The 12,400-nt window shown below is 54.8% G+C and overlaps 1 protein-coding gene across 2 annotated transcripts; it reads right to left on the bottom strand.

Moving 5' to 3' along the window:
• Nucleotides 1–5,133: 5,133 nt before the first annotated feature.
• ISLR2 (immunoglobulin superfamily containing leucine rich repeat 2) lies at nucleotides 5,134–11,660 on the bottom strand. Of its 2 annotated transcripts, none has more exons than XM_032624569.1 (3): nucleotides 11,359–11,660; nucleotides 10,272–10,385; nucleotides 5,134–8,838 (listed from the first exon to the last, which is right to left on the bottom strand). In XM_032624569.1, exon 3 carries the CDS (start codon nucleotides 8,828–8,830, stop codon nucleotides 6,587–6,589), a length of 2,244 nt encoding a protein of 747 aa, XP_032480460.1. In that variant the 5' UTR covers nucleotides 8,831–8,838; nucleotides 10,272–10,385; nucleotides 11,359–11,660; the 3' UTR covers nucleotides 5,134–6,586. The 2 variants fall into 2 exon arrangements, with proteins under 2 accessions (XP_032480460.1, XP_032480459.1); XM_032624568.1 differs by lacking the exon at nucleotides 11,359–11,660 and adding an exon at nucleotides 10,829–10,919.
• Nucleotides 11,661–12,400: the final 740 nt, after the last annotated feature.

Genomic DNA, 12,400 nt, shown 5'->3' on the forward strand with positions numbered 1-12,400 from the left:
TTGACAAACCACCACCCAGATCCAGATAGGAAACATTTCTTGCACCTCAGAACACTCCTGTGATGGCTCCCACTCCTAGTCAGTGCCTTCCAATACTATTCTGACTTCTTTCACCAAAAATTAGTTTGACCCGTGTTTGAACTTCATGTAAATGAGATCATGCATTGCATATTCTTCTTTCGCTCAACATTATGACATCCACGCCATTGTATGTAGTTGTAGCTTTGTTCTTTTTCCTGGTTGTGTGGTATTCCATTGTACAAATGAATATACCACAGTTTCCACTCCCCGCCCCCAAATCTACTCTTGGTGGATAGTTGGGTTATTTCTAATCTGGGGCTATTACAGATAAAGCCACTGTCAACATTCTTGTACTTGTGTCCACCAAAAGACTCGTTTGTCTTTGGTGGACCTAAGCGTTCATTTCTATTGGGTATATGCCCAAGAGAGAAATTGCTGAATCACAAGCTATATGTATCTTTACCTTTAGTATACTGTCAAAATTTTCCCGAAGTGGCTATAACCATTTACATTTAGTCATGCATAACTTTTATAATTGGGGGGAAGCTATTTTGAGAAATGAGAGAGACAGCAAGAGAAACCCTTTTTCTAGACAAACTCCATAATTAGCAGCAAATTTAGCAATACTGTGTAAAATACATCATCCCTCGCTGAAACTGATTTATATAAGTATTGGGAGGGAGTTTGGCTTGGTGTCTAAGAGCTCTGATGTTGGAGTCAGATAACGGAAGTACAAACCTCAACCCTGCAAATCACAGCTGTGTGACCTTCAGCAAATGACTAACCCTCTTTGCTCTTTGGTCTCTTTGCCTATAAGTGGAAATAATATCACCTCACAGGATTATTTTAAGGATTAATAAAATAATGCTTATAAGTTCCATAGTATGTGTCTTAAATATTGTAAGAGTTCAATAAATGTTAGCTACTATTGGTATTATTTGGTTAATTTTTTTTTTTTTTTTTTTTTTTTTTTTTTTTGTGGTACGCGGGCCTCTCACTGTTGTGGCCCCTCCCGTTGTGGAGCACAGGCTCCGGACGCGCAGGCTCAGCGGCCATGGCTCATGGGCCCAGCTGCTCCGCGGCATGTGGGATCTTCCCGCACCGGGGCACGAACCCGTGTCCCCTGCATCGGCAGGCGGACTCTCAATCACTACGCCACCAGGGAAGCCCTGGTTAATATTTTTAACATTTGGTGACCAGTAGCATTTTTAGCCCGTCTTAATACATGATAGGCTACTTTTATTACAAAGCGTTGATAATTAATTCTCCATTCCCATTCTTTCCTCATTTCACCACTGACCAATTCTTATGAAGTTCCTATCTGAGCTCTATGATTGTGGCAGTTTTTCTCTCAAATGGTTGGATGCCTTGAATGGCTTTTAGACTCAATTTAAGGACCAGTTTGCTCGAGTGTTGCTGAGAGAAAATGCATCTAATTTGCCAAAACCAAATTAACTCCTAATACACAAGGGGAAATGTTTAAGTAGTAAACAGTTGATAAAAAATATAAACACTTTTATTCTCCTTATTCCATGCGGGCTTAAACTTAATTATTGAACTTACATTCACATGTCCAGACAAATCATATGCAATTACCACAATTTAAAAAATCATACCATCTTCAAATTACCTAAATTACGTATTCAACCAACGGATGATGCAAAATCTTTCCAACTAATTTAACCCAACAAGTCTTCCCATCATGGGGTCCTTGGATGGCTCTTTTTTTTTTTTTTTTAAATCCATATCAAGTCTCATGAGGAATACTGGCCATATTTTGAAACAAACACTAATATTGTAAGACGTTTTATAATTCAATCTCTTTTATATGCCAGTCACAGTAGATCTTTCATTTTCAATATAACATTATTCTCTATTGAGTCATAAGGCAAAATCTTGTCACTGAACACATACGCGTGGGTGGGAGTGTTGTAAATGCAATCAATTAATTGACACATTACAACTGAAGTGGCTCTGCTTGCTCCATCCTCAATTTTCCAGAATTTCTCTTCTCAGTATCTTTATGTTGGAGATTTACAAGGTAAAGGTATTTGTTAGGTCAGACTTGGCAATTTATGGTCTCTACTTGGGGCCTTTCTTATATCCTAGTACCTGGGCTTGGCTTTTTCAGGAGAAAATGCATCTAATCTCTAAAAGAACAAGGTCTCCCAGTTTCTTTTGCTCAGTGCTCTTGCAGTCATGGCTCTTTCTCTACAGATGATGCCTCCTGTTGTGCAGACAGAAGGTTCCTCTCTCCCTGTGGAGTGTCTCATAACTGGGGCTCTGATATTGACAAACCCGGGGCAAGGCAGTGGTAGCAAGATGCTACCTCACTTTCCTCTATGTACCAAAATGCATCATTCTGATATCCCGGAAGGAAAACCAAGATTAGCATCACAACCAGGGAATAGCAGTCCAAACATTTACTGACCCAAGTAATCTTCAGAGATGTTAGCTTTAGCTGTGGTTGTTATTCAGGTGTCGTGGGCAGGGCTGCATTCCAGACACAAGATCAGGAAGCAGAGGACCCTACACCAGCTGCTTCTTCCTCAAAGAAGCCCTGCCTCCCTTTGTCCTTCTATTAATGGACTTTCTCAAATGATCTTCAAGATGGTTCTCATTCCAGCTGATCTTTAGGAGACACTTGTTGGGGAGGACTCCTTTCAAATCACCTTTCTGCAGACAGTTTTCCAATCTGATTCAAGGCCACATCCTGGGCATCTGGTTTCTGTAGCTCAAAGAATTACTGCTCCTGACAAATTGCTCTGAGTTCCAAGGCTACTGCTGTCATATTGCATTCTCTGACCATTTTCCAGGTCGACTCTCTCTCTCTGTCTCTCTCTCTGTCTTCAACCCATTAGACTCCATTCCCATCCACATAAGTTTTATGACAAAATACACTGGAGAGAGTTAGCTAGCACAGCACCTGAAGCATATAGCAGAGGTTCAAAAATAGGCATTGAATAAAAAGCTTTGGAGCCCTGAAGTGAGGGATGGAGGTGGGGATCACATCTCCACAGCTCTGCAGGTTCTCACAGAGCATGTACCGATTGCAACATCAGGCCCGGGGGGTGGAAGTGAGGAAACACATTTTAAACTGCTCAACAACTGATTCCTTGGCGGGAGGGAGTGAATAGTGAGTCCCCATGTCTGGATAAATATAAACTGAAGTTGCACAACCAGCTGATGGGGACTGTGTAGAAAAGAATTAAACCTCAAGTGGGTAGTTGAATTAGTAAGTATTCAGTGTCCCTTCCAACCCTGGGATTTTATAAGATTCCTTGAGGAAGAAAAAAAGGAGAGGCAGAGAAAAAAGAGAACAGAGAGGCGAGAAGGGGAGGAAATGAAAGAATAAAATTTAAAAGGAGATAAGAAGCAAGGCCAGAGGCTGGGGACCGTTCTGTTCATGATCCAAACATTCGGACAGAAGATACAGAGTTCCTGAGAGGGCTGGTATCTCAATGGGCAGTCGGTAGAGCGTCACAGCACCGTGGTCCTCAGCCTCCGGCACCCACCCATTCCTGCCTATGGGCCAAGCCTTTGGGCCTGGCTTCGTCCAGGGAGCATGAGGTCGAGCAGAGCAGTGATGTGTTCATTAGAAAGCTTGGCCTGGGACAAAGAAGGGGCAGAGCTCTCCACAACTCTGCACAATCCCTGGGGGGCACTCGGGATCCTAGGGGGTCTCCAGGAGGGTTCTCAATCCTTAGGATGGGGGGAACAAGAAGGAGGCCTTCCCTCTACCCCCTCCTCCCATGAGGAGAGGATTGGGTGGGACGGACATTGGTAAGCACTCACCAGCCCAGCCAGGCCTGTGCCCAAATGCAGCTGTGTGGGTGGCTTCCTGAACCACAGGAATTGGGCCAGTCCCTGCCCCCTGCTCAAAGGCAGCATTTCCAGATAGAACAAAGCAGCCCTCTTGCTAAAAGATATTTCTGAGCTATGTCCCTGACAGTGGTGTGGGCTGCAGTGGTGGGGCTTGGGCTGTGGTCCTCAGAGGGGAATTTTTCTCAGAGACAGCTTTGCTGGTCTGGGAAGGGAACCTGGGCTCTGGCCCTGGGAAATGTCCCAGCTACTGCCTCTGCCAGGAGACAAGCTAGGACAGGATGCTGGGTGTCTGGACCTGGGCCTGGTCCCGGGTCCCAGACTGGCCTGGTCCAGTTAGGAAGACCTGCTACCCACAGAGAGGGTGAGGGATGACAAGAGATTAGAAGCAGGAAGAAAAGAGAGTAGAGATGGACTCTTCACCTGCCCCCCTCATTTCTATTCCTTTCCCCTTCCATCACTCTTCCTGGCTGCTCCCCATCCCCTGGGGGGATTCAGCTGAAATACAACCGGCCCAACCCCAGCACTGTAGGCTGGACAGGAGCATCCACTTTGGATCTCTCTGTCTCTCCTGTTCCCCACCCAAGAAGCCCCATTTCTAGGACTATTAAATCAGTGTGCTTCCAACCCTGATGGTACATGCGCACCCACCTCAGCCCACACCAACAGTCACACGCCCTGCCAGGTGTCCATGCATCATTCACTGACCATAATCCCCCAGCACACACACATACACACACAACCACACGCGCACACATGCATGGCTCCTGGGTTAAAAGCGTCAGCTTGTTCTGTGGAATCAACCTTGCCGATTTCCCCCTTTGCTGCTCTCCATCATTTGCCTGCTCTGTAATTTGTGTTACTTGTGACATCTTTTGTGCACAAGTCTTGCCCCATGCATCTTCAGAGAACCAAAGATGGTGTTGAGACACAGAAACTAGGCAGTCCTCACACGCACAGCCACACCCCATCATAGTGACAGTGTCATCACACACACACACTCTGGAGCTCCCCGCGTTCAGTCTGCAGAGAGCCACCCCTCCCTCTCTGCAAGCCCTCCCCACTCACTTCCAGCCTCCCCCATCCCACCTGGTTTCCCCCCTCCATCCCAGAGCTGGAGGCACCAAGAGCAGGCACCAGGTGCAAACACCTGGTAAAATCACAAGCCAGTCAAACAAAAAATCACACAAAGGATCCCAACGGGAGGATCCTATGGGCTCCTTCCTTCTGCTCTTTCCTCCTGCATCCTCCAGGCTTCCTCCCTCTGTCCCCCGACAAAGAGTCACCAAGGCCAGTTCAAATCGATTGTTTTATTGACTGTTTACATACAGACGCCTTTAGAAAAGGGTGCGGACTCCAGGGGGCTATTCTGCCCCGGGCCGCACTTGTGCTGCGCTTCACGGACAGGGCTGGTCCCGATGCCACAAACCCCCCACCCCAACCCAACCCTTAGGCTTTTCTGCAAGAAAGAAAAAAGACCAGCGCCCGAGTCGTCGCGCCGCGTCCCCTCTCCCCGCCCTCCCTCCCGCCCGCCTCCCTACACTACCCTTGACACACTTTTACAGGACACAGACTTTTCTCCTACAGAGCACGCTCGTCTAGGACTACAGCCGCGCAAATGTTACTATTCTCGCGGAAGGAGGGGCGGGGCGGGGGGGTGGCGCGAGGACCGAGGGGCGTTTCTCCATCCGGATCCCGCCGCACGGTCACGCGCAGGCTTTGTGCGAACCGGGACGCTCGCCCCTCACCAGAGACCCGGTCCAGGAGGCCGGGGTTGGCTTCCGGCGCCCCTGGTGCTTCTCGAGCTGAGGTCTGGGCCGCATGCAGCAGCGGAAGAGGAGCTGTCGAGTCTCCAGAAATTCCCGACTAACCTACAACGAAATTGGCCCGGGACCAAGGCCGCACCCTCCGCGGAAACAGGGCGCGTGGTTTTGCGGCGCTTTAAGTTAGGAGAGAGGGCGAGAGAAGACGGATTCCCCCCATCCCCAGAAACACACACACCCAGTTTTCCCAGAGGCTAGCAAGGGAGTGTTAGCACCAGATCCGGAGTGTCACTGTCTTTGAAAACAACGAAAATATGAAAATCGGAGCGCGGAGCTGAAAGGCGCCGCAGGCACCCGGCTCGGCTCCAGCTGGTCAGAAGAGGAGTGGGGGACGGGGGACAGAAGCGTTTGGTTCCCAGTCATAAGGGGGCTTTGAAACTAAAAACTGGGGAGTTGCCACAGAATCCTGGCTTCTGGGATGTGCACCCCGGAAAGGGCGGAGTAGGGGTTGAGGCGGGACCCCATAGCGCTCCACGCTAAGGACATCTCCTGGGGGACCCGGGCTGACCCCCGAGCCACAGCATGCCCATCAGATGTTTCCAAAGTCTTCTCCCATTTCCTCTGGCTTCCGAGCCCACTGTGGAGCGGGTTCGGGGCGGATTTCGCAGATAATTGCAGTGGGAACGGAGAGGCTTGGATTTCGCCTCATGGTCAGCGGGTGGTGTCTTACACAGGGAGGGAGGAGCGGGGAACTGTGCTCGCCATGGAGGGGAATTCAGCCCACGAGGACAATGACCGTCGTGGGTGGGACTGGTAAAATCGTCCCACTCCCCACTAGAAGTCCCCAGTAGTCAAGGTTAGGGGGTGGTAAGGGGGTGGAGTAAGTGAAAGTTGCGGGTCATAAATCCTGCCAGCCCAAGGCTTCTGCTCCCAGGCACCCGAGGTGGGGGATGGGAATGGGCTGCCAGACGGGCTGGGGGTCAGCCCGCTGTCTGCCTGTAGTTGCCGTTAATCTCCTGGGCGATGTTGACCGCTTCGGCGCCCAGGGGCAGCCGATCATTGTACTCGGAGCCCGCCTCGAACTCCTCTTGGTTGGCCTTGGACTGGGATTCCACCAGCGAGCAGGCCGCCAGGCTCTCCTCCCTCTGCAGGTCCCCACCTGGGTCCCCCTGCTCTGCTTCTTCGTCAAGGCCCTCCCCGGGGGTCTCCTCTGGCTCCTCGCCGCCCGCCTCGCCGCCTGCAGGGTAGCTTTTCTCGGACTCGAGGTAGGAGGCACGTGGGTCGAAATCGGCGGCGATGCGCTTCTCCATGGGATCCGGGGCCTGCGGCCTCAGGATAAGACGGTAGGGCTTGCCCGGGTGTTTGGCCAGCAGATGGCAGCAGGCGGCGCCCAGCAGGGGCACGGTGGCCAGCACCAGGAGGAACACGCTCACCGCCACGATAACCAGCAGTGAGGGCAACTCTTTCTTGGTGGCGAACACCACTTGCACGTGGCAGGCCTCGCCTGCCAACGCCAGGCACACGGAGTAGTTGGTGCCGGGCCGCAGGCCACGGAACCAGTAGGCGTTGACGCCCTCCTCTACACGCGACCACTGCACGGCTGCGCCGCCCCCCGCCGGGCACAGATAGAGCAGGCGCAATGGCCGCCGTCCGGGCCGCCCTGCTCCCGCAGCCCCGCCGGGCCCAGGGCCCCATCTTGCCGCCAGTGGCGTCAGCTGCACCCGCGCCTCGCGCTCCGCCACGTCCAGCGCGATGACGCCCAGCTCAAAGACATGCGGCTTGAGCTCGGCGCTCTGGTTGAACGCGTGGTTGGACACGTACCGCGAGGGGTCCCCGTGGCCACAGCGCTGCTCCTCCACCGGGTCAGCAGAGACCTGGTCTTCCGTCTCTTCACCCTCACCTGCCTCCTCGTCCCCCTCCGGCCCCGCCTGTGTCTCCCCGAGGACGCTAGCCCGGCCCAGGCCTTGGCTTTTGATTTTGCCCTCGGGCTTGGAAGGTAGGACACTGTTGCCCCGGGCTTTGGCTGTGGACTTACGCTCAGAGGTTGGAGCCTGCCCATCAGGGTCTCCCCCTGCGCCAGGAGCGTGCTTTGGGGGCCCTGCAGCTGCCACTGCCACGCGAACTGACGTGGAGTTGGCACCCAGCTCGTTGTGCGCACGGCATGTGTAGATGCCTGCCTCCTTGGCACTCAGGAGGGGCACCAACAGGGAGCCGTTTGTAAGGGCCAGGAAGCGCGGGGTAGCTGGGGGCGCGGGCCAAGCGGGTGCTGGAGTCGGGGTTGGAGCCTCTGTCTGCGTTGGCCCGTCCTCATCTCCTTCCTTCTCACCGTCTTCCCCTCCGTCCCCGTCGTCCTCCCCGCTCAGGATCGGCGGCACTAACACTACGGTGCCCCCCGGAATCTGAAGCTGCCATTGCAGGCGGGGCGTGGGGTGTCCTTCGGCGACGCAGTGTAGCATGAGCGTTAGGCCGGAGCGCAGGGGGCTGCCCGGCGCCTCAGGCGGCGGCTCAACACTCAGATGCACACTGGGAGGTGCACAGGACAGGGCGGGCAGGCGGTGCACCGGCACCCCCTGCAGAGCAGGAGGAGAGGCGCACGCGATGGAGTCGGGCTCTGGTAACGAGACCCGGGTGCTCGCCGCCCAGGCCTGTAGCCACACAAGGCTGCAACCGCAGTGGAAGGGGTTGTGATAGAGTTGCAGATGTGACAGCGCGCTTAGCGCATCGAAGGTGCCAGGAGCCAGTGTACGAAGCCGGTTGTTGTTGATGCGTAGGGAGCGCAGGTCGGGCAGTGCACCGAGTGCGTCCCGGGGCAATGAGCCCAAGCGGTTGTGGTTCATCTTGAGTAGCTGTAGAGCGCTCAGGTTACGCAGGTCGCTCCATGGGAAGCTGGATATGAGGTTGTGGCTCAGGTCGAGGTTCTTGAGCTGGCTCAGCACCGCCAGCGAGCCCAGCTCCACGGTGCGCACCTCATTGTGCGCCAGCCACAGCGACGTGACCTGCGTGACGTCGGCGAAGGCCCCACGCCGCAGCACGGTGATTTTGTTCGCCGACAGACTAAGCGTGGTCACGTTGGCCGGTAGTCCTTCCGGCACCTCGCGCAGCTCCTTGTAGGCGCAGTCGGCGAACTGGTGCGCGTACTTGTCCACACAGGCGCACGGCTCTGGGCACGCTCTGGCCACTCCTAGCAGCGCCCAAGCCAGCCACAGGGCCCTCAAGGGCACCATCGCGGATCCTGCAGGTGGAAGCCGGGGGAAGAGAGGAGAAGGTGACTCACTGAGCCCCAGCTTCCCTTCCTTATCCATCTGCCTCCTCCGTAAACCCGTCTAGGGCAGGTCCCAGGGCTGCGGTAACTTTCTCCTCTGTGCCCAGGAGCCTCTCTTAGACACGAGTTGGAGCTCAGTAAAAGTCTTGGGATTCAATGCTTGCTCCCTCTCAGGGCCCTGACTTCCTCTTCTAGCCGCCTCGTATCTTGCTCTTTTTTCTCTACCTATCCCATCAGCCTGGGGCTGAGCCCTTCACAGAATGGGCCGCTAGCAGGTCTGCCCTGGGCTTTGCATCGAGCCCTGACTATGTTTCTAAGCCTTCGTTTAACTCAGTGAAAGGGATACATAGAAAGGGTATTTTTGTCCGTGACCGCCTGTCTTCCCTTGAACTCTTTGTCCCATGGCACGGCACTCGCCCACACACGCCCATACACGCCCATACAAGCGCACAACAATACAAACACACGCCCAGGCACCTGCCGTCAAACCAACAACAACTGCAGGGGCTTAGGGGTTCACAACACATTTCCTAGACATACAAACACAAAGACGCCCAGACACAGACACAATATATCTGGAGACCTCATTGTTCTCTCAACTGAACACAGCATTTGTCCAGCGTTCGGGGCAAAGTGCTTTCCTGTTCATTGTGAGAATTGACAGACACCAGGGCACAAGTCCTCACACAGACCAGCCCACACAGAGGGACACAGGCGAGCACTTGCGCCTGTACACAGCCCTCTCAGACTGAAATCCCAGCGGATCAGCAAATGCTGAGAACTTGCTGCAGGTGGCAAGAGGCTCGTGACCGGGGAAACAGACTAGTCAGGTCCCTTTTCGGCCGCAACTGAAGCCGCCTGCCCTGGGCTGCAACTCCTAGGAGGGGAAAACCATCAGGGCCCCTCGATCAACCTTCCTTCTGAGGAAGGAGGTCCTCCGAGCTGGGACCAAGAGCAATGGAGGAGGTCACTAAAGATTCTCGCTCCCCCCTCTGCATCTTCCCAGACGGCTCCCATGGGGGCAGGGGAGTCCCTAGCCGATGGGTCAAGGGGGCTGCCACTGGCTAATCAAGTAGAAGTTTCAAGATTCTGCCTCTTTTCTGCAGCCCACAATGCCTGAGGACAAATCCCCCCCCCCCCAATAAAAGATTCGTATCCGCAGTCATACAAACGCACTTACAAACAGATTCTCCGCTCCCACTTAGGGCTCCTGGCAGGTTCGGCAGAGCCCCTCCCACCCTCTGGTCTTTGGAACCCGCGTTCCCCACTCCCTCTCGCTCCGGAGGGAAGGCCCCTCCCCTCTTCTCCCCGGTCTCGCCTAGAGAGAGCCGGCAGGGTCTGGCGCCCTGGACGGGATTTACCCCCATCTGGGTCAGCGTTACGGGGTGGTCTCCGCTGCTTACCCGCTGCTCGCCGACTCTCCGTGCGCTGCCCTCGGGCTGCAACCCCTTCTCCAGACTTGAGGTCGCGGAGCCAGGACGACAGCTTAAGGGCGCTTCCCACATCTGTTGCTGCGACTGTGGGGAAGATGGGGGAGAGGCAGAGAAAGGGACAGGTAAGTTGTGGACTCCCCTGGCCCTGAGGTCCCACTTCAGTTTTTCCTTTCGCCTCTGTTCCCCCCACCTCTCACTGGCTGCAGATTGAAGAGTCCTTGCGCGCTCCCGGGCTCAGCAGGGACGCGCACAGCCTCTCCCACCTCCCGCATCATCTACATTTGTTAAAGCCATAGAGACTTCCCCTGGCCAAGAGACGTTGGTCACAAAGGGGCACCCCCACGCCCAGCGCCCCGGCTTGGCTCTTTCCAGTTCACCACACTCCCATAACCCTCGCCCCCCCATTCACACATCTGCAGACATTGTCACTATCCCTAATCACACGACTCCCTCCCCATTCAAACGCGTTGGCACAGACACAGACCCTCGCACCCTCCACACAGTCGCTCTTCATATGTTAGAATTACCCATCATCATGTAATAATCGCATCAATGTGTTGAGATCTCGCTACGTTCACACACATTTTCAAAGGCACACCTTCACCCGGGACGCTCAGCATTCCCCCCTCCTGCACGCACACACATTCATGCGCACTCACCCTCACGCGCGGGTCCCGCCAGAGCCCGTTAGCTTTGCTGCTTAATTGAATGCGAGCCTCTTTTACGCCCCGCAACACGTGAGACAAACCATCTTTAAGGAATTTGGGGGAAGGAAGAGCTCACGCCTGAAGGGGGAAAGCGTGTCTTTGCCTTAAAACTCTTTTTGCAAAGGCAGGCGGTGGGGCAGAGAGTCCTCGCGCGGGACCGGGTGAGCTGCGCGCCGCAGGGGTCGCGCGGACTCTTCCTTCCCGCACCCCCGCTGCTATCCGCCTCCTCCCCGAAGCCACGTTCAACACGATGCATAATTGATAGTGTTAGCAGAGCGCCTCACCCTCCCTGCTATTTTTGCCTGGCTCTGGTCAGCTACGAGCCCTGGTTTCCCCAGCTCCCACCTCACCTCTTGCCAGTCCAACCTGAGGACTAGAACGCACCGCCCTACTGGGCTCTGCCCTGCCCAGCCTCCTCAGGTCGACTCTGTACGTCTCGCCTTTTGTGGCTTAAACCAGCGCTGGAAGCCCACCGCCCAGCTCGAGGGCCCGTGCGCACCGCTGGGTGGGGCAGGGCGCGTTGGTACCAGCCTCCGCTCCCAGGAAGCCGGCCCGGGCGCAGCCAAGCGCCTCGCCCTCAGGACTTGCCAACTAGGGGCGAATGGGGCTCCGGGGCTGCAGCAGGCGGCGGTATGGAAAGGGATGGTTACAAAACGTCTGCTCCTTTTGAGCACTGTGGGTTGGAGACTTCAGGCTTGAGCATCTCTCTCCCTCCTCCGCCCCCGCCATCATCTTCACGGTCTAACGAGCAAACACACCATCAACCCCACACACTATCCCGCAAAGCCTCTGCGGCCCGATACCGCCCTAATGTTTCACACCCTCACACAACAACGGGCCCCAGCAGACTCGAATATTTGCTATTCCGGACTCTCGCTTCCTGTCTCTGGTGAAACCCCGATATTTCTTTTGGCGACAAAGAAGTGGAAGCCCAGGGATGTCGAGGCATTTGTATAAAATACGATTTCTGTTCCCCCTCAGTGCCCACGGCAGCCCTGGAGACAGAGTTGCTGACCAGCATCGGAAAAGGGGTGCAGGCTTCGGGAAACACGCAGAGCGCCTGCCTTCTCCGTTTTTTCCATAGACACTGAGCGCTCCGGGCGCACGTGTCCCCCCAGCCCTCACTCGGGCCGTGGCGGTCTCTGGAGGTGGGTCGGTCTGGGGCCTCTGAGATCAATCTTCCGATTTCAGTGTTGAGCATTTTAATGAGCTGGGGAGGTGGGGGAGAGAGACGCGTGAGGAGCTCTGCCTCTAAAGAGACCACCCGATCGGGGTTCTGAGGAGCCTTTATAAATTAAATATGAACAGACTGGCGCACACACACTTCGCGTCCTTCCCTCTCTTCTATTCCTGCGGTCGCTACAGGCAGCCCAGCCATCTGGGACCAGCGCA

This window comes from Phocoena sinus, chromosome 2 (assembly GCF_008692025.1).
Source record: "Phocoena sinus isolate mPhoSin1 chromosome 2, mPhoSin1.pri, whole genome shotgun sequence".
Classification (NCBI taxonomy): domain Eukaryota; kingdom Metazoa; phylum Chordata; class Mammalia; order Artiodactyla; family Phocoenidae; genus Phocoena; species Phocoena sinus.